This window comes from Cinclus cinclus, chromosome 1 (genome assembly GCF_963662255.1).
Source record: "Cinclus cinclus chromosome 1, bCinCin1.1, whole genome shotgun sequence".
In the NCBI taxonomy this organism is placed as follows: domain Eukaryota; kingdom Metazoa; phylum Chordata; class Aves; order Passeriformes; family Cinclidae; genus Cinclus; species Cinclus cinclus.
In genome coordinates this window covers 69740041-69761660 of record NC_085046.1, presented here as the reverse complement: position 1 = coordinate 69761660, position 21620 = coordinate 69740041, and the positions used below count along the sequence as shown (strand labels likewise).

The window sequence follows — 21620 nt, the reverse complement described above, 5'->3', positions numbered from 1 at the left end:
TTCCCTTAGCTAGAAAGGGAAAGACACATATTAATTATGCTGAACTGAAATATTTCTGAGGAAGTACTTAGTACTGTCCTTGTGTTAGCTATTACTGCTGGTGAGCATTTAAAAATTATTTTTCTTCAGTCCAAAGGTTTGTATTTGTAGTTATTATATTGTATTATACTGTGTTGTTCTTAGCTGTTAAGGAGGTTGGGGGATAAAAGCCTTTTTGTATGCTTTTAGAAAAATAAGGCATAATTTCCCCTTCCTTTTGTGCAGTGTATGTGAAATAAAATTAAGGTAAATAGTTCATACCATAACCTTTTTACCCCCTATCATCCACTATGAAGTATTTCCCAACTCTTTCTGTGCACACAAAATAGGACACCGTGAAGCTTGAAGGATTAGAACAATTCTGAGAATAAGACATTCCTGTTCAGTGTCTGGCATACTTGTATTTCTCTCTGTTGCTTGTCCCCTTTTACTCATAACTTACAGCCTTTATGTGTGTGATAAGCAAGGTCCTTGACAAATTTATTTTTACTGGCATAGGAAATGTAGTGCCCCATAATATGTATAGCTACAGAGGTATATAAATTCTAGCTGCCTTATTTTTAAAGTATTTTAAGTACTATTAAATATTATAACATTCTTGTCTTTTTAAGTATGGACAAGTTACTCAAAGGAGAGTTAAAAGGAAGATTATTTTCTTAAGAATAATTATGAAAATTCTCTGGAAATGTTGCAATATTTCTTTATTGGCTTGAACACCAGATGGAGAAAGAAGCAAAGAGGATTGCTTTAGACAGCAAGCTTAATTTTTTAACCTAGTTATTGTGTGTCTGGTGATATCAAGAGGAAATAATTTTATAAGAGAGAAGGCCAGAAAAAGAAGTGATGAGATGCAATAGAATGTCTTGCCAGCTTGTTCCACAATGTACTTGATGATTGCTGACAGGGAAGCTGAAGGTTTCTTTCTGAGCCTTTCAGCTGCTATAGTATTGTTCCCCGAGTTGGTTACCCCATAGGTCTGTCTTTGCTTCCTTCTCTATAAAGTGTTATTAATATCAGTGAAAATCATCAGGTAAAATGATTAATTGATTGAAAATGGTTCTACAAAACAATGCCAAAGATGAGTTAATTGAATGAGCCATGGTCAGTGGATCTGATAGAGGCTGATAAGGCTTATGTTACCTTAATAGCTTCTTCATTTTTCAGTCAAGCTTTTCTTCTGGATTTCAGCAAACCTTTTCAGTTCAGAATGTGTTGTTCAGCTGCCACACAGTTTCCGGCAGTCTTAACATCAGTATGTTCATTTTCATTCTGTAAAACCATATTTGAATATGCCACTTATCAATATTTTTGCGGGTAGAAACCTTTCCCCTTTTCCTCCTTCTCACAGTAGTGTAAGTTTGCCTAAGAATTTCTGCTGGGACTTGTGCTTGTATCCATGTTTTAGTCAGTCTTCATGCCTGATATCTGTTTTCAGGACTGTTTGGATATGTTGCTATAGTGTTTTATAAGCAACATTGCATATAATCATTCATCTTATGCTTTGGCAAAAAAGGCTTCAAACCAAGTTCAAGTTGATTGGGTGAGATCAAATGAAAATTATGCCAGAGGCAAAAGCCAAAGCCTCAAAAGACTGTTCTTTGCATGCTTTCAACTAGGAGGGACAGTGCAACTAAATCTCTACCTATTGTTATATTTTTGGAATTTTAGTCCTTTACAGGAGAATGACACAATAATTGTGGAAACTACTTTGCAATTTGCCCTTTAACTGCATGGCATCAACAAGAACAATTTGTTTTATTCAGCCTTGCTATGTATTATAGGGGAAGAAAGACAATTTTTTTTTAGTGTCTTGCAGTACTAGTCTAGCCAGTTGTATTGTAGGATGCATTTTTATTTGGATTTTCCTCAAGCTGTGAATAAACATGGGCAAAGTAAAGAATGGCCTTATAGAGATGCTCTTAACCTTGTTATTAACTTTTATGACTTTAGGAGAGCACAGATGCATGGAGATGATTGTAAAATAGAGTGAATGAAATATAGATGTTCTGTTTGATTTTCCTGTAGATATCTGGGACAGCTAGTCCCTGTATTTCTGGCCACCTTCTACAGAATGTCATTAGGATCATGGAGCTTCAACCTGGTGAATTTTTCCCACTGTGATGTGAACAGTTAAATATAACTGAAGTGAGTGTTGACCAATCACTTTCTTCCCTGAAAGGGAGAAGGAAGTAGCATGATACCGTGCAATCATTGTGATTTTGTACCAGTGAATCATAGAGCAATTAAGACATGGAGGGCATGGGGTGATCCAGCAGGATCACACACTGATTTCTCCGTGTACTTGAAGGAAAACGGAGTTGTTATAGGTCTGAAAGGCAGTTGAATTCACATATGAGGTGTTTGCACTCAAATGATTCCTGACACTTCAAGAGCTAGTGGTGAACCTAGCTACTGCTTTTACAAAAACAAACAAACAAAAAAAACCCAAGTAAAACCCAAAAAAACAAAAAGAAAACCACCTAAGAAGACTGTTTTTTGCAAGATAAAATGCTCTTTACTTGATGAGAAATGGTGATCTTTAATGTACCATACATATGTTAGCATGGGTGCATGGAGAGGAAAAGAAAAGTTTGGCATCCTTGTAGTATGAAATTCATTGAGAATATGTAAATAGCTATCTGGCACCTACATCTCTGGGGATATAGTTTTAACAAGAGTAATGGGAAGACATAGCATTTATTATCTGAATAGATCAGCACCGCAACTTTCACTACAAGTGACAATTTTGCCTTTCCTGCATGCCAGCTGGAGAGTAGCAAGCTCGATCTTTGCTGGTCCCATCCTAGTAATTTCTGAGAAATTTTTGCTACACTTCAGCAGGATGAGCACCTCTCTATTCACTCCCTCCCTGAGACCCCTGCTGTTCACCTTCTGATGCAAACTTTAGTCACTTGATGGCTGAATGCCAGGTTGAGGTTGTTCTACACAAGCACATGACAAAACTCAGAAGGGTTTTCTTTGAAGTTGAACATTCCTTCATGTAAACATTTATCTTGAGTAAAACAAATATCGGGGGGCGGGGGGGGGGGGGGGGGAGTGGAATCTTCTCCACAGGTATCTAGAACTGCTGTATAGACGGTTTAGAAACAAACTTTGTAGAGTATCTCACAGATCACCCAGATACACATGGAGTGCTTGAATTGCAATGTGTGGGTATCCCGCTGAAAGCAGCAGCTTTGCACTGGCAAGCATCCTCTGGTCCCGTTGGTTTGCCAGGTTCTTGGAGAAACAGAGCAATATTGACAAACAATATTGGTGTAAACACGAAGCTACGTTTTTCTTTGTAAGTCTGCCATGAGAGCAGTGTGTGTGAGGCTGGAAGACTGCCTGTGCCTACGGATGGTCTGTGCACAGCAGATGGCACAGATTACTACTGCATTAATCCCAGCTCTGAATGAATGGGATGTAGTGCTGTGTGTCAGACAGCATGACTGACCTCTGTGATGCCTTAGATCGTGCTGGGGGACTTTTGCCATTATCTCAAAGCAGTTTGTTGTAGTCTTCTTTGTGGGCAGCGATAAGTCACAGCTTCCTCCAAGACGCCTCCTGCTGTGATGTTGTCTGAGCAGTTTTCTGTGAGGATAGAGTAGTTGAGCTGTTTGGTTGTATGCATCTACTGCTTGCCAACACGTTCACTAGTACAAAAGCATTCAGTCATACTTTTGAGGCCTTGTTCAGTGTATTTTCTGGTGCCCCAAATAAATGCATTCAGCTGCTGAAGAGTAAGGATGCTCATCTAAAGGGTACCTTGTACTGTGTAATTTGATCAGGGCACAGGTCATAAAATCAGATAATGAAAGTCCTGTTATGATGCTTCTTCAAGCTTTCTAATTAACAGATAACCTTAAGGGGAAGGACATGAGGGAAAGAGATTATGCCGCTTCTCTTGGAGTGAGGCAGAGGGACAATACAGATGGTTTGAGGCAGAGTATCTTACTTGATGTGGTGATAAAGAACTCTAAGTGCTGCTCAAATTATGTATGATGTAGTCCAACATGGAAGCTTCTTTTTCTGTTGACTTGGAGCATATTGTGGTGATTCAGTGATAAGAAGATTCAAATGGTATCAGGTGCTATTTGTTGTCCTTATTTGATGGAGGTGTTGCCTCAGGTCAGGCAAAAGCCAGATGGTAGGTGCAAATATGAGACCTGAAGACTATTCCAAATAGCTGTATGGTGGTGGTAATCTGCAATTCTGAACAGTAGTGAAGGGAGGACCTGTGTACTTAATTGTAGGGAAATTTATTATATGTATACATCTGATCATCTCCTAGTATATTGTTCAAAGAAATGGGCTGTTTTGGGTCCTTGTGTTTCTGAAAATGAGGCCCCCTTACACTTTGATGTCATGTTTACATTCCATTTTTAGCAAAACCAAGAGTTCTCTTACTGTGCCTGCTATGGAAATTTTAAGTGTTTCTTAAAGAAAGATAGGATGTTGGCATTTTAAGCGGTAGTGACTTTTAAATAAAGTAAATACTATTTTCTTCATGTTGGCCTTTTTGCAAAACCTGCTGTGTTTATCCAGTTAAAGCATACCCTTATGTCCCTTGGCAATTGAAGAATTTATGAATTTAAAAGAAGTAACACTGTGATCCTGTGGTGTTTGGCTTTTGGTAGGAGTAAATGTAACAGAGCAGTTTACAAAGTTAGTGAGACAGGGAGGTTTCCGTAGAATTTCCTGTAGTTCCTAGGGTGCAAAGCTATTCAAATGAACTGCAAAGAAACCTTGAGATTAGAGGAAATCACTATGAATACAGACAAAACTTAATAAAATATGTCCCATGTACTCCATCTCACCGCAGCCCGCAAAGACAGTTACATTTAACTGGGTTCAGGTTTTGTGCAATAGTAAATGAAAGAAGTTTGTTTGTGTCAAGGTCTTTAAAATAATCTGTTTTGATGCTTCTTAAAAGCTGCTTCATGAAAGTTTTAAATAGTTTTTCTTTTTTTAGAGATCTGTGCTAAACTGCATAATTCATTGGAACAAGACTGATGTGGAACTGTTTAAACTATTGTTTAAAATGAGGCAATGTTTAAAAAAAAAGTTACTTTACCTTGATCTTGCTCCATCCTTACCTTAATTAGGAAGCTGTTCATGGAAACTACCTTGCTGAAAGAATTCTTTTGATTACTGCACTTGAATATGATACAAATGTCTTTCTAATTCAATCTGCAGGTGATTTTTAATACTGTATGAATTGAAGGAATTGGTATTTTGTTGGTGGTTTTGTGATAGTTGTCTATTCCAAATCCTGCTCCTGACAGATAGGATAAGCAAATGTGATTGCTTACTTTCCCTTTTCTAGTTCCCTTAGACAAGAACCTTGGCAATTAATGCAACTGGGTGGGTTTTTTTCCCCCTTTGAAGCTGACAAGGGAAAGCTGTGAAGTTGGGTACACAAGGCATTGTATGGTATCTGTAAATATAAGGATGACCTTCTACAACCTTCTCTGAAAAAACACTGCATCCTTTTGCTATCGCCCAGATAATCCTTATCCTGCTTGGCTTCTTGCCACCAGGAAGCTCAGTCCATGTGGCATCAGAGCCCTTGATTAGCAAGAACAGTCACATGGAACAGAGGTATTGGGTCTAATGTCTAATTTCAGTCAATTTATATTTCAGTGTTTTGAACGTGAAGGCAGGTATTACATAGTTAAGCATCTTCACTAACAGTTGTCTTTGCTTAGAAAGTAGGCATTGTCTGAATACTTCTGTTCATTCAATAATGTTTTACTACAGAGTTGATGTTTATTTACAGTTATAGTATAGAACATATATTGTGTATTAAACAAAACCCCCAAAACCAAGTAAATCCTAAACTGGTAAAAAGTCCAAAACTCAACAAAACCTTAGAAGCATATTTACTCTTGCTCAAAAATATCCAACAAATGTGAAACGTCTCCTTGGCATAATAAAAGATTTTTGCAAAACATGGAATTCTGGCAAGCGTTAGCTTTGGAAAAAAATTGTATTCAAATCATTGTAAACAAAGTCTTTGCCTTCCCTAATTGTTTTTCTACATTTATTTTTTTGGTAGGACAATGTTTTGGAGGGCTAAAGAAAAATTTGCTGTCTTAAGATTGTTATAATTTTGGAAGGGTTTTTTGGTGTGGCTTTTTTTTTGTTGTTCCCCAAGGAACTAAAGTGTGGATTTATATAGGGAGGACTCAAAATTTGTTACATACCCCTTTTGTGAGGAAAAAGTGGATGTATGTACAGTAAACTCTGGGGAACAACTCCTAAGAGCTCTCCTGCAAATTTTCTCCCTTGTTACTGTTTTTCCACTTCTCCTGGACAAAATGTGTTACAAATAGTTAAGTAAAGACAGTAAATGAATATTTTAGCATTTAGGCCCGAATATTTATACTTTTCACAAGAATCTAGCTTTGACGTTTCTGTAGGGTTTTTCTTGTTTGTTTTGAAATTTCAATCACATTTCTCCCTTTCTATTCCACTGCAGAGCTATTAGGAAGTTTATTGCTGTGATAACTCTTTGGGTTTTTTTGGTTCTTATTTTATCCCTTATTGGTGTAAAGAGAAATCTGAGCTTCCCGGAGCTCAGGGTGTTGATAACCACAGTTAGGCTGTCTGGTCTCTTGGCCACTCTGAATCCACAACCCTGAAAAGTATTAGAATCCATCTTTTAAAGACCTCTGCTGAAAATTGGGAAGTTTGAGAATCCTGAAGTAAAAAGGTGGAAATTGCATAAATAAGCAGAGTTCCTGAAAAAAAAAAAAATTATTTACGGTTCAGAAGATGCCAGGACAGTAAAAACTGGGTTCAGATCGTGCAGACTGGGTGAGGCAGTACCAAAGAGGGTTATGACCAGTTGTAAGGCAAGCTGTTGGCTCCTAGAACTTGAAATGTCCAGGTTCAGAGTATCTCCTCCCATGATTTGCAGATTGTGTGGCTGCAGGGTCAGCACTTTTCTGCCACCCAAGCAAATAGTGCAATACTGAGAGCTGCTGAAGTTGTAACAAACAAGCCTTCCTGACTGGATTTTCAAATTTCTCTCTATGCAAACTTTTAAGAAAGTAAGAGTTGGGTTACTGTGCTCTGCTACTCTCCTCCAACTGGAACATGATTTCTGGTTTTGTCTTTATCTGTAAATAAACCACATTTCAGACAAAACTGCCATATCCATCTGTAAAGCTGAGTATAGAAGAATGAATTAGAAAGCCTTTCCCTGGTCTATGCTCATTTACCTCTCATTTATTAGGCTTTGATCTCATGCAAACAAGATAGCAAGTGAGGTGTTTATTTTTTTTTGTCTCAAATAACTGACCTTGCACTCTCTTAGGAAGCCTCTTGGGCTAAACTCAAAGTAACAAACTCAGGAGGTGAGCAGGAGTGCAAGAAAGTCTGCTTGAGCCAAAAGTCTGAGAGCCTGGTGCTAAAATGGTGAAAACAGCTTTAACCTCAGCAGCTACATTAGGCTGCTGCAGAAAGGATTAAAAGAAAGAAAAAAATAAAAATATGTGGCTCTGTCTAGGAGTGAGATGAGTCCTTTATTTCTGGTAGAATGTGTGTTATGATGATCAGTTCAGGTGTCCTCCCCAAATTACAGTGATAGCCATGTTACTGCTGCTGTTACTGGTTTTCGAGTATAGGATGTTAAAGAGGCAAGGCCAAGATTCCATATTTTTTCGACTGGTGTCACTTCACAGAATTACTCATTTCCTTTAAACATAAAAGTCACAGAATTCCTTCTGAACCCAAAATTTCAGGACTTTATGGATTTTTACTGTGACAATGCAGAATTTTTAAATTTTGATGTCAAAGTTACTCTTTTGGGGGCATAGCCTGCAGCTTAGTCCTGGGTTTTCTGGTTTCTTCACCCTCTGCACTAGGTTTTGTATATTTGGGCTTCCACTGGGTAGTGTTTGGGGTTAGTTTGCATTTGTTGCATACTGAGGGGTTTCCCCCTGAATCAGTGTGAGTCACTTAATGGGGCTTTTGGCTTAGTCTGGTTACTTGAGGATAAGGAAGGTCTAAAAAGCTCATTGCTCTTGCTGTTTTGGAAAGGTGAAAGACTGTCTGATACCTTTCTGAAAGCAGGAGGAAATGGGGATGGGCAAAACAATAATCTCGTGGCTTTTATAACTTCTATGGGTTTCCCATTACACTAAAAGTTTTAATTTTCATCTGGAGTGCTGCCCATATGACTTGCATTCCCAGGTTTATAGATACATTCCGCTGATACCCATGTTTTCACTAGTGAGACAGAAAAGCATAGCTAGGTTTCTCTCAAATTCAGAGTTCCTAATTGGTTTGGTTTATATCAGTGTGCTAATATTTTAGTGCATGATCCTAGACATTCATATTTGAAGAAAGAACTAAGGTTTTGTGCCTCATAACTTTTATAAGCTTTAGAAGACTCTCTACTGAGACTATTTTTTTTAATAGTAGTTCTTTGGATATGTCTGAAAGCAAGCAATTGTTTTGAGCATCTTGATGCCTGAATACTTAGGGGCATGATTTTTAGGTTTTTTTTCTTAAAACCTCTCAAGCACCTGACTGTCATCATTGGGAAATTTGTGGTGTGCTTGGACATAGCGCACTATGTGCCACAGTTTCCTGCAGTCAGGAAAAAACTTATATACTCAGTTTGTTGGTGTAATTTGTTTTTCCCAAGCTGAGATGTTGGGGACAAATTTGTGTGATAGATGCAAGCTGTGTGATTATTATAGAATATCATATGGTTTTAGACTGAAGGTTTTATGTACTTATGTGTCAACAAATGTCAACACTTAAAAAAAATCAGCACCATTTAGCTGGCATACCTTACTGTTGGCTTAAGTTAAGCCAAACTGGTTGGTAAGGAGCAAATTTGAATTAGAGATTTATTCTGTACATGTCCACCTTAGAGTGGTGCAAGGTTTGGTCTTTAAATGAGGGGTCTGCGTTGAGGTTCACAGTAGAATAGCTATAAATATTGATGATGTGAATAATGTTGTTTTAGATAAAGACAACTGGAGGGAGAGAGAGAGGAAGAATGTGTTGCTCTTCTGTAACTGCAGTTACAGCTCTTAATATAACTTAACAGTTTACCAGTGGAATAGTATGTGAGGTCAGATGGAGCTCTGACTAGGAAATAACAGTGATTCATTTTTCCAAAGCAACTTTGCTTTTCTTTTGCCTTTAAACAAATCTTAATTGAAAAAGAACAGAGTAATATAAGTAGAATGCTTTCCTTGTTACTAACTTTTCCTCCTGCTTAGTTTTATTTTGTTGCAGTGCAGTTAATGAATTACAAGAACCTTTGATTAAGTGGATGATCTTTTAAAACAAAGATTTTAATTTTTTTTTACATTTGCTGCCTTTTCACTTTTTCTTTTGACAGCAAGAACAAAAGGACACTTGTATTTATATTCTTACTTGGCCAGAATACAAATCAAAATAGCAAAATAACTGCTGCATTTGGAGGGTGGCAGCTTTAATAAATCAGTTAAATACTTCAGAGTTCATAGTTCTTGCTGTTTTCAGTATGGGGAATTTTTTATGAATGCTTTAATGCTTTACCTCTATTATCACCTTGAAGACTTGAGACAAAGTGTGGCACTGTTCTTTTTATAGTATCTGCAGAAAATTACTGATTTCCTCTGTAAATCACTGGAAATTATTAGAAGTGTGCATTTTTCAACAAAAATAAATTTTCACTGTTTTACTCTCATGGATTTTTCATTTTTAAGGATATCTGCTCTGGGGTGCTATGAACAAAGGAATAGTTGTTACAGACTGCTATTAAAATCCTTTGGATGTTGCTTTAGAGTGGTCTGTATCTCCTGCCCCAAAGGATCTGTCATCACACTCCAGTTCAACAAGTCTCTGAAACAGCATTAGCTTCTAGCTGTGCAAAAATTTAAAAGTTGATGAACCAACAATTTATTGTGCAAGGCCACCAGTGGCAATGGTTCTGTAGATTTTAATGGGGAGATGGTTTATTCATTCTAACAAGGCTAAATGAAAATGGTGACTGTGCACTGTTTCTGATGCTGTTGCAGAAAGATGCTTTTAGGAAATAAAACCCATGTCCTATGGATGAAAGTATGCCTCTTTTTTTTTTTCATGCACTTTCCCTCAAACAGATTAATTGAACCTAACAAAATTTAACTTCAGCAGAGCACAACCATAGATTGTAGCTCCAAAGGAATTTAGAACTGCTAAGAATGGTCTTGATAATTGACATACCCCCTTCAGTTTGAACTTCCACGAACTGACCTTTGTAGTTATCCCTAAGGGCATGGCACTAGCCTCAATCAGTTTTGAATTTTATAAGTATAAGCATCTTTGATCTCTTCTGTGGTATGTGGAAAACCATTACACGTTTTTTTTTTTTCAATGGTGTGATGAATTATGAATACTTGATACATTGTGGGGTGTTTCTTTTCAGATGTTTATATTACTCCCCAGCATCTGAGAGCCTTTTTTCCTCAGTGGTATGGTCATAATACACTTGCATCATTTATGTTAAGTCTTTAATTCTTTCTCCCTCCTTCTGAAAAACTCTCCTTATACTTCTCCTGGAACTCTAGGAGTAGCAATAAAAGGAGCGTGTACCACCACCACCTCCTCCTCCTGTTGATCTTTTCCCCTTGATCTCTTTCCCCTTGTTTCTTCATCCATCTAGTACTTCCACTCTTTGCTAACAAAGAGTACCTATGGGGAAGAGGGGCTTCTCTGGATTAAGAATGTTCAGGTAGGTCATTATCTAATTCTTGAATCCAAGAGTTCCATGGAAGGGTATTGGAACTGGCCAAATCAAAGAAAGAGGATGAAGGTGGCTTGCATGTCAGGATGCTTTTACAGCCTTCCCTGGGTATGTCAATATAAATCCCAAATGAGTTTATTGTAAATGGATCTTGCCTGTGTAAAACAGTGCAAAATAAAGGAGGCTGGATTGCTAAACAGGCTATTGAGTTACACTTGTTTTCAGTTTTTTGTATAAATTATCCTGTTCATGGATCAAGTCAAACTTGATACTGTTTTTATTCTAGATGATTTTGGCAAAGCACTAACTCGTTTGTCTCAATTTCTTCACCACATTGGAAGTGTTTTCCTTTGATAGTGTGTCAAAACTTATTGAAGTTCTTGACATTAACTACTGTATTAAATATAAAATATTGCATCCTAAAGTTGTCTCATGCTAGTTTATGTGTCTGTTTTCTTTTGTCTGGGAATTTTACAGACATGTTGTAAGGCAGCTGCAGTTGGAAACCTGCTGCTGTGTCTTGGAAGCGAGCTGAAGTATCATTCTTTCTATGAGCTTTCAAACTAGTATTTGGCTGAAGACACCACAGAGATTCAAATCTGAGGTGCCAGAGTGTGCTGATGAGGAGCTGTTTTAACTGAGGTTGTTTATTTAGTCAGTCCTGTTAAAGTATTTTGATCATTCGAGCTGGTTTGACGTATCTGTATGGAGCCAGGCCTTGTTGTAATCCTACTTAAAGGCAGCTTGTAGGCAATTTTCTTTCAGGACTGCTTTGTCCACAGACAGGGACCTGCTTCTGTCTTCTGATATTCTGTTGATATGTTATAAACTGAATAGCATTACCTGGGTACTTTACAGTGGCAAAACTAAGCTCTCCAATGAAGTATAATATAACACCTACGTAATAATTTGTCATCTAGTTCCTTTAATATCCCTTTTCTGGTTCAGGGATTCCTGTATCTTGAAGACTTTGTAGTATAAGTGCAAATCAGTAGCTTTGATAATGGAATTTGTATGTGTAATACAGTCTCCTATGGCCAAAGGTGTAAATCACTTTACAAAGCTTACTTCTTATTATGTACTCCCTGACTTTTTTAGGAGAAGATGGAATCTGTCCTGTCCTTACCAGCTGCAAACTCTTTGAGGCTTTGATGGCTGTTGTGTTTGCCATTCCCACTGACAGGCTGCAGTAGTGAAAGGAAAGGAAGGGAAAAGTGAACCCTGGGGCCGCGTGCGATACGGTATCGGAGCGCAGGACAGCGCGGATCTGCACTGTGTGCGATTACCCGACACTAAATCAGCTGTGCTGTGCCAGAGCCAGAAAGCAGGAGCTTTCACACTTGCTGCCTGTTTCCCACTCATTGTAAAGCCCTGCCCTATCGCTTGATAGACCTGGAAAGGAAGCACAAAGGAAGCAAGTGCCACTGCTGGTTCAAAATGTTCCAGGGTGACTGGAAACTTTGAGCAATGGCCTGGGTGAGAAGAACAAGACCTTATTGACAGGGTTCAATCCTAGTTAAGTCTGTTTCCCATCAACTTCCTAAGTAATCACAGCCTTTCTTTTTTCATCTCCTTTGCACTCTCTGGGTCTTCCACTTTCACCTCCTTTTTAAATTTTATTTATAATTTTATGTTGTAGTGGACTGAGCAACCAAGGAGAGCTAGGAAGTTTTCCCCTCTCTGCTAAATCCTGGAGGAATTGCTAATGAAAAAGATGACAAAATCATTAAAGGTAGATATCATCTCCTTTGCAGCCACATTTCTCTAGATTTTTCCGTCAAATATTCTTTGAATTGATCCTTTCATTAGGGCCTTGTTCTTATCATTTGATGTGCATATTCTTCCAGTGAAGCCATGGCACATGAGGGTTGTTATCTTCCCAATTAACCGGTGTCATAGACTGCAATTACAGGGCTATAGCTCTGTGAAGATCTGGGCACACGCCTGTACATGTAGTGGGAGAAAGATGGAAGCTGAAACTGTCTTGGTTTCAAGCCCTTCTAGATTGTGGGAGACTTTATGAAGCATTTATACCATGAAGTAATTCCTTTTCTAATGCTGTGCTTTGAAACATAGAGCAATGTGCCCCTTGTGCACTGTACTGTGCCATTTTGCATACACATATCCAGGATTTTGCCATCCATACTATAAGCCATTTCCCTTGGCAGTCCTGCCCCTGTGCATCTAAAATATCTTACTTTGGTGTGTTGTTCTTAGGCTCTCTATGAGGCAAAGCCAATTCATTTATTATGAGGTATAAAGAAGGGTTTTCTCTGGAGCAACATGCTTTTAAGGGATGATCAGAGAGAGATGTCTGTTTAGCTTTGCCCTTAAATTTCTCTGTCCGTGATTATGACAGAGCAGATCCACATAACAGAGTTTAAGCCTGGAAGCATAGGTGGCATCTCATTGTTTTTATGATGTTTTTGTAGCAAAATACATTCACGTGTTAAAGAAGCAAGCAATTCAAGAAGCCAGTGAAAGCTGCAGACTTTGGGTGTGGGTAATAATTCAATCAGTTAGTGAGAACTCTTTGGGAGGCGTAAACATTGCTAGGTTTGTGATGGTGCGTACACATTTATAGAGGTGATATGACTTGCTGGTTTTGGTAATCCTGGCAATAATCAGGCCAGGAGAATCCTCTTATTTCAGGAAAACACGTGCTAGCACATGTTTTGAAGTATTTGCTTTTGAGGAGGTTAATAATTTAAGTTTGACAAGGATTTCAAAAGGAGAAAATAAAAAGAAAAATCCCTGAAATCTAATGACCCAAATTCTCAACTTTCAATGATATATATTTAACATTTGAAAATGGCTTTTATTGTGTAGTTAAAATATAAGGTGTGCTAGGGATATTTTTGAAACCTCAGTAGGTCAAGCATGGCAGAATTATTGCTGCCTTCAGAAGCCTTGTCGGAGGTGTGCCTGGGCAAGGGTGATGCCAGAGTGACAAGGTGCTACAGAGCCACATTGCTTTGCAGAGAATGCCAAGCTTGTACTATTTTATTTACGTGTTTTCCCTTCCCTATCTCCAAAATAGTTCAAATTCAGTGACCGTGGTTAGGATATTTTGGAAAGATAGTCCCCAGGCACTTTATAATGGAACTTGGGAAGAGATTCAAGAGATGGGAGTTCTCAACCAGCATTTGTAAGCAAGTTATCTTAAAATATACTGCTTCACAGTCTAAAATTAACTAAAGAGAGTCTTTAGTATTTTTAGGTTGGTGTATGAATCTGGAGAAATCAAAGTATAGGCTTGTTACCCAGTCTACTCACTGTAAGGTTTTTTTCTTCCCTCTTTAGAGATCCTAAGCAGTCCAAATCTCCCAGGCCTATTCAGTGTGTTTCTAACATTTTCCTCTGTCTTGCTCTTCCCAGGATGGATCGTACTTGGCTGAGTTCCTGTTGGAAAAAGGCTATGAGGTGAGTGACTCAGTGACTGGCTGCGGGCTGATGGAGTCGTTTGGATGCTGCAGCTCCAGCCCGCTTCCTCTGCTTCTGTCCTCCTCTGTGTATGTTTTCCACTCCGGTCCTAGATAACAAATCAAAACTCCAGAGAGGAATGTGCAACATGGCCTGTAATCATGCCAGGTTATTGTACTATTTATCATCGAATGTCCACTGGTGGATTCCCTCTTCTCCTTGGGGTATAGCTGCTTTGCATGTTTCCCGCCAGCTCAGATAAGCACTGACCTGTGTGAGCCAAAACTGCAAGGAATTAGGGAATAATTTATGATGCAATGTACCACATAAAGGAATAAGTATCTCTTGTTTGCTCTCATTCCCCACCTCTCTCTCCACAGTAAAGGCCCTTTTATTTTGGCAGTTATATTTCAGCACTGAAAACCTTGCATTTTGCTTTCTCTGTTCAAAAAGAAAAAAACAAACCCTAAAACAAAACCCAAACAACAAACCCCAAACAAGTCGTACTTTGATATAGTTGCTTTGTACCTTTTCTCTTGGATTATTGCTTAGCTCATGATTTTTGCTTACTTTTTCCTTGAACTAAAGAGTCTGATTCCTTCTTGCTGCATAATTTTTCCTGGCAAAAATCACATTTCTTGTGGTGCAGCAAAGCAACAACCACATTGTTGCTATTGGTATGGTATGATTTGATGGGTTTGAACTGATATGGGCATAAATGTAAGAATATTTGCCTTCTTGGTCTTACAAGATGCTTCTAAGATGTATGGTGATGGAAGGAAATGTGGTGAAATTAATCTCCCCAAAATGTAATATTTTTGGGGGGGTTTAGTAAAAGTTAGTATTGTTTTAATATTGAATTTTATTACTTCTGTTTTAATACTGCTTCATAGCTTAGTGAAAAGTCTCTTCTCAGCCAGTCTGTGCTTCCCATACTTCTGTACCAGGTTAATCCTGCCTTGCTTATTCCATCCTTTCTTTTGCTTTATTGATTAATTTGCTTGTTGAAGTTGGTTTTTCAGTGTTGTAAATTGATTATTTTTGCTATTTCTCCATTCTGTTTGGGGACAAGAGATATCATTGTGGTTGCTTTTGCTACTTTGAAGGCAAATGCACATATTCTCCCATAGTACACAATGAAGACAACAGCAAAATGCAATATAACCCATTCAACAATACAAAGGTTGCTATAATTGGGTAGAGTTTTTTCTTTCTGTTCTTCTGCTCTGCATCACTCTAACTGGAATTCTTTCCTGTGTTCACATTCAGAAACCTTTGTTCTGAAATAACTGAACACAAGCAGGCATATGATTACTCATTACCTCCCTAATTGAGATGCTTCATTTGACCTTTTTTTTTTTAATTTCAATGTTTTTTGGACATCTGGCTCTGTTGAGAAAAATCCATTGATACATTCTTAACTAGATTAGCCAGTTTGCACGCATTTTGGGCTGTCAGAGGGTTTGTATTTCACTTGTCCTGTGCAGACAATGGTACCTTTCATCAGTTTTCTTAATATTGCTGTCACAGATTAAGCATTTGATTGGTTTTCTTGCTCTTGTATGTACATACCAGAATAAGGAGTGGGAGAAAAAGAGAAAAAAAAAGAAAAGAAAAAAAGAAACAGGGTTCACCTTTTCTTGTTATTGCTGGATGCAACAGGCTCTCTGGATTTGTCTGTTTACTGAATCTTGTCAAGTCCTGGAATGGTTGCATTTAGCGCATTTCATTGGTCGAAAGTTTTTATCACAGTTATGAGCAGACACAAAGCTCTTGAAAGCCCAATCTTTCATCAAGCTTTTGAGCTGGCAAGATATGACTTATTGGTCAACCATTCAGATGAACATGAGTTTCAGCATGACTTAATTCAGAGATAGATAACTGAGTGCTCAAGAAGTCTCTCATCAGAAGTTTGGCTCAAAGTATTTAATTTTGCTAGAAAAATCGCAGAATAATTTAGGTAGGAAATTACCTCCAGGATCCAGTCCTATTGTTAACCCAACATTGCCAAGTGCACCACTAAACTATCTCCCTAAATGCCAGTTCTACTTGTCTCTTAAATACTTACAGGGTTGGTGATTCAATTACTTCTCTGGGCAGCCTGTTCCAGTTCTTGACAGCCCTATCCATGAGTAAATTTTTCTTTAATATTTAACTAAACCTCCTCTGTTGTTGAACACCTCAATTTGCTTCCTTCAGAATAATTAGTTACATTAAAACTGCAAAAACATGCAAAATCTGATATTTTACTCAGCACAGTAGTAAGTTTGAGTACTCAAAGTATTTTCAGCATCATTTGTGAAAGTGAGGTTAATTGTGAAAGTGAAGTTATTATGAAAGTGTCTTTTTTTTTGAAAGTGTTCCTCTGTAAACTTGATGTCCCTATAAATTGTTGACACAATCTGTAATTATTTTGGTAAGGCTTTTAATTACATGTTTTTTATATGTATCTTCATAAATCCATTATTTTACAGAAATTTCTTTTGGGGGGCACGTTTCTCAGTGCCTCATTGATCCTGAAAGTGTTAATGTTTTATTCAGTTGTGAAAAGTTTAGTTTGAATTGTAGAACATGGTATGTTGTAAGCAATGTGACAGGGCACACAAGATGTTTTCTGCAAGGAAATTGGCATCATAAATTTGGACCTGTAAGCTGTAAAAATGAAGTTATGAGGCTCTTCTAAATCTTGCCACCAAAATTTCATTCTTAAATCAGCAAACTGGTCTCAACCTGTGGTTGTGTTCACTTTTTTACTTGGTTAAATTTTAGACTTAAGATGAAATGAAAAACATTTTCTTTGTCAATAAGCACAGCTTGTGTTATACATAAAACAAAAATCCCCAAACAAAACCAAAACTCTTAACACTGCCTGTTCCTGCTTCTGTATTCTCACAAGTTAAAATTAAGTGAGAGAATAAAGGGATGGCCACAACAAGCCCAGTCTAAGATGTGTCAAAGTACAATTGCTCACTTTCAGAAATAAAGCCTGGGAGAGTTGGAGGACAGTCAGAGGCTTAAGCTTGATTTCATTTGTGCAAGCACAACTTCTGTAGCTGGTAACCAAAGCGAACATGAATTTTGGCAGCAGGCATCATGGGGCTGTCTTACAGGACAGGAGGAAACAGGGTCAATGTTGGAAAAATTTCTCTAATGTATTAGGCGCACAGTCTTTTTTTTAATGTTACTCAGAATCAGTGTAGCTTTTTTTCACCAGATTATTTATCGCAGCAGGTTAAAGGAAATTCCCAGCCTGGGTTTCAGCCTTAGGCTTGTCTGTGTCTCTTGTAACCCACTGGAGAACAGTGACTCATGAGGTCTACAAAACAGCACTGACTGTTCTGGTTGTTCTTCCAGCACCCCAGCAAGTGAATGACAGCTCATTTAAAAAAATATATTTGGGCCTTGCAGCTGCTGTTCTTTCTTTCCTCTTGTCTCCCTTCTTCCTCCCCTTCTCTCCTCTCTGCCCACTCGGTCCATTCCATAGCCCCATCTCCTGCTGCTGCTTTTTCTATGCCCATCTCTGCCTCCAGAAAGACTTCTCTACAACCAAGGAACAGTGGTTTTCTTGGCATTCACATATTGCTTCTCCAACTCCAGTAATGTTGTCAAGCCTCACTTACTTAGGAGATGGTGCTCTGGGACAATTCAATGTGGTGTTTGTACTGTGTGTGATGTTTGGACTGCTAGTAATGTCAGCAAGGGAGAAGGGGAAACCACTCAATGGTGTGAAAGTAAATATGACAGCACCTGACCTCATCTCCCAGTGTCATGTTTGTGAATTGGATAACTGTCTATCTTTAGGAGTAGAGATGAGACCTGATTACCTGTAAAAAAGGGTTAGGTCCATGTACACCAGAGTTTTGAGTGGTGGTAACGAACACTTTCCGCTTAAAATTTACCCTTTTTCTATTTTTCCTTGTTCAATCCCCAGGTGCATGGCATCGTTCGTCGGTCCAGTTCTTTTAATACAGGCCGGATTGAACATCTCTATAAGAACCCACAGGCTCACACTGAAGGAAGTAAGACTTTGCTTTTGTATTTAAGGTGGTATATGTTATATTTAGTCTGGGCTGTGTGTTTGGTGGAGAAAGATCCCTGGGAACACAAAGGGAATTGAGCTTTCTTCTGCTAGTGTTAGTTAGCTGCTCTATCTCAGAAAGAATAATGACCATTTTTCTCTGAAGAAGATATGGCATGAAATATGGATACTCTTGTGTGTGTACTCTGGTGTTTAAAAGCTCTTGAGTTTTTAAAAGTGGAAAATATGAGAAGGACTCAGCTAAGCACTTTATGCCGTGTAGAAATGCTGCCATGGTTCAGAAGTAGCTGGGCAGTATCAGTTAGAAAATGGCTGGGCCTTGAAAATGCTATGTGAGGTTAAAAATACTGAGATTTCAGAATAGTTCAACATGGTTTTTTTTTTGTGGTAGTTATCTTAAGTACTCCACTTGTGTTTCCTCATGAGCTCCATGGTGTCTGCTGGAGGTGAAGGTTTGGAAACAGCCTGTATGAGAGCACGAGTAAGACATGATCAGTTCTTACTCGATGACAAGAAGAATGAGTCTTTGGGCCCTCTGAATTCCTGCACCCTAGGAAGGGAATACCTGCTTTACCTGAAGGAAAGGCATTGCTCTTGGAAATTTGCTGACAATTTCCTGTATTCTCTGTTACCAGTGATAATCTGGGAAGTTGAAATTATTACTTTTAGTAATGGCAAAAAAAATGTTTATTTTATCTTAAAGGAAGTTAACTGATCTCTTAATGAAAAACAGTTCAAATGTTGCATGGCTCCAGTTCAGCAGTAGGATTGAGCACTTTAATGAGCATACAGTCCTCCAGCTATGACTATTTTGTGGAGTTGTGCAAGCTGTCCTAGATAGTCCAGTGTAAGGTATTGTTAGCAACAAGTATCTCTATGGTGTAAAAGATCAAGTCTTTGAAGTTTGCTTCACACCATGGTTAAACTGAGCCTAATTTTATCAAATTTAATATATAATACAACTTACAGATTTCCTTTGGTCTTTGCTTGTAATTTTTATTTTAAAAATGCTTATTTTCTGACATTGTATTGCTCTGATTAGATTCTACTTACAGTACTTACTCCTCATTAAAGTATCTGATTAAGAGAGGGGTAGAATTGGACAAAATATCTTCATGAAGAGTACTCAAACCTGTTTTTCTGTCAAGAACAATGTAAGAACTGTTTCCCATGACTTGCAATCTTGGCTCACAAAGTAGAATGAAGAAAATCAAATCAAACAGGAACCTGTGCATTGTGAGGACCATCTTGTGGTTATGAAAAGTGATTTGAGAAGACAATGTAGATCACAACAAATGTACATACAAACATTCAAGGAAAGGGATGGAAGGAAGAAAAGAGAAAGTAGACGTTAATTTTTTTCCCCCACTTCTTATCTCATTTTCCTTTAACTGAAGAATGTAGCCATATGAATGGGAGGAGAAGGAATTGGACTTGGAATCTCAGGAAAGGCTGCTCCATGGAAACTGTTGAAAACAATGGGTTTCCAGGCAGTACTGGAGGAAGCAAAGAAGAAATAGTGGTTGATGTGAGCAAACCCTAATTTTATCTTTGCCATGTGTGTTTTTCCCATGAGGAATCGATTGCATGTTGCAAGATGGTGCTTTTCATTGACAGTGAACCTCTTTGTATGAAAAAGTAGGGAGAACAGGAAGGAAGACAGGTGCATCTTAGAGCAAGCCCTCCAGCTGTTGCTTGCTAAGGAGGTTCTTAGGTTGGATAATATCACTAAAGCCCAAAGGTTCTGACATTTGATCTGTGTTTGTGAATCTGTGCACCCAATAAACCCTATTTCTAAGTTTTTCCCCTTAGCCTTTTGCTCTTGAAACACCCTCTTTTTCATGGGTCAGGAGGGAGCATAGGTTCATTCCCTGCTCTCCTTCAGAAAGGCCACTTGGACCACAAGCTTTGACGACCTGTTGGTGGACCAAAATAAGCACTCTTCTTGAGAGCATCACATTTATGGTAATGGTGGGCTGGTGTCCCTGTTTCCTGGGTCAGCCCAGCTGGCAGCCCATCTTCCCCTGGGAAGCTCTGAAACTGCTCTCTGGCCTGGGGGTTGTGGCAGGACTGCATGTCTTTGGTGTAGGAAGAGGAACACAGGCTCTGGCACCTCGTTCCTGCCTAGCATTACCTGTTAGCCACAGCTTCAGCTGGGTCTGAAGTCTCTTCAGGATGTCCTTTTCAACTTGTGTGGATGTGAAAACAAATTTCAAGAATATACCATGGCTGTATTACTTTACCAACCTGAAGAACCTCATGCACATGTTTTATGGGAATGTACGGGGCTGAACATCTGAGAACTGTGTGATCTGTTAACTTCCTTGCTGTTTTATACTGTTAAAAAAAAAAGAAAAAAAGCCAGTGTAAATAATAACAAAGTTCACGTATCTTACTTAACAGCAGTTAAAAATGTATTGTGGATTCATATCTCTTGTAATAAGCCTGGTATTTCAGGACTAAAAAAAAGAAATTTGGTCATAAGCATCAAATGAAAATCTATATAAAATATGGCAAGTAAACATAAGCAGCTAATTCATCAAAGATCTGTGAATAGCAGTGTGGTTGTTTGATTGTTCAATTTTACTTTAAATAAGACCAAAAAGGAGATCTGTTTTGTGAATTTCACTTTTAAAATGTCTTCTTGGGTCTGAAAACAAGGACAACTTGATAAAACATTGCAACTTCCTCTTTAAAATTTTACAGGAGCTGGTTTCATGCTCTTGCCAACATTTTAACTCAAAAATTAGAAAGAAACTGAAGTCTGGAAACAATAAATAACGTGTGAATCTAATAAATTTTGAGATTTTGATGTATAGTATCAAAAACCGTGTTTCATTGACAGTTAAATTGTTCTCTTAAATTCCCTTTCAGTGTGCATCTGTATTTTTTAATATGGAAAAACAATAGTAACAAATGCAGCAGGTTGTACTGTAATGTTATCTAAATGTTCATCCAGTGGAATCTTAGACATTTTTGTTGTGTTGTGAAATTGCTCACAGTGAGAAACTGAAACGGGCAACATTTTGGGAAGGAGGAGAAAGCCATTGTTGTATACTTAAGAAGTTATTAAAACATTTTTGAATGAAAGATTGGAAGCCCAGACCAAAAAAATGCCCTATTTTTGTGACTGGCATTCTGTATCTGACATTGAACTTATTTATACCACCTGGGAAAATGAAGTGTAAGCTATTAAACAAATCATATAAATGTTGAGAGGTAAATAAGATTATTGAAAAATAGAATCTGAAATGCTAATCATTACTCCATTGGGGAAATGCATTTTGTAGTTAAAGCAGGGGAGAAAAAACCCAAGCAAAACCAAGTTTAGCTGGTGATCTCTCGACTTTTTCCAATAAATGCTTACTCAGGTCTTGACCTGAA

The 21620-nt window shown here is 38.1% G+C and overlaps 1 protein-coding gene across 1 annotated transcript in view; it reads left to right on the top strand.

The window, feature by feature from the left end:
* Positions 1–21620, top strand: part of GMDS (GDP-mannose 4,6-dehydratase) — a 403847-nt gene that overhangs the window by 45277 nt on the left and 336950 nt on the right. Inside the window, exons 2-3 of the mRNA XM_062499387.1 lie at positions 14153–14197; positions 18129–18216. Of these exons, the coding sequence (XP_062355371.1) occupies positions 14153–14197; positions 18129–18216 (133 nt within the window). The remainder of the gene's footprint in view (positions 1–14152; positions 14198–18128; positions 18217–21620) is intronic.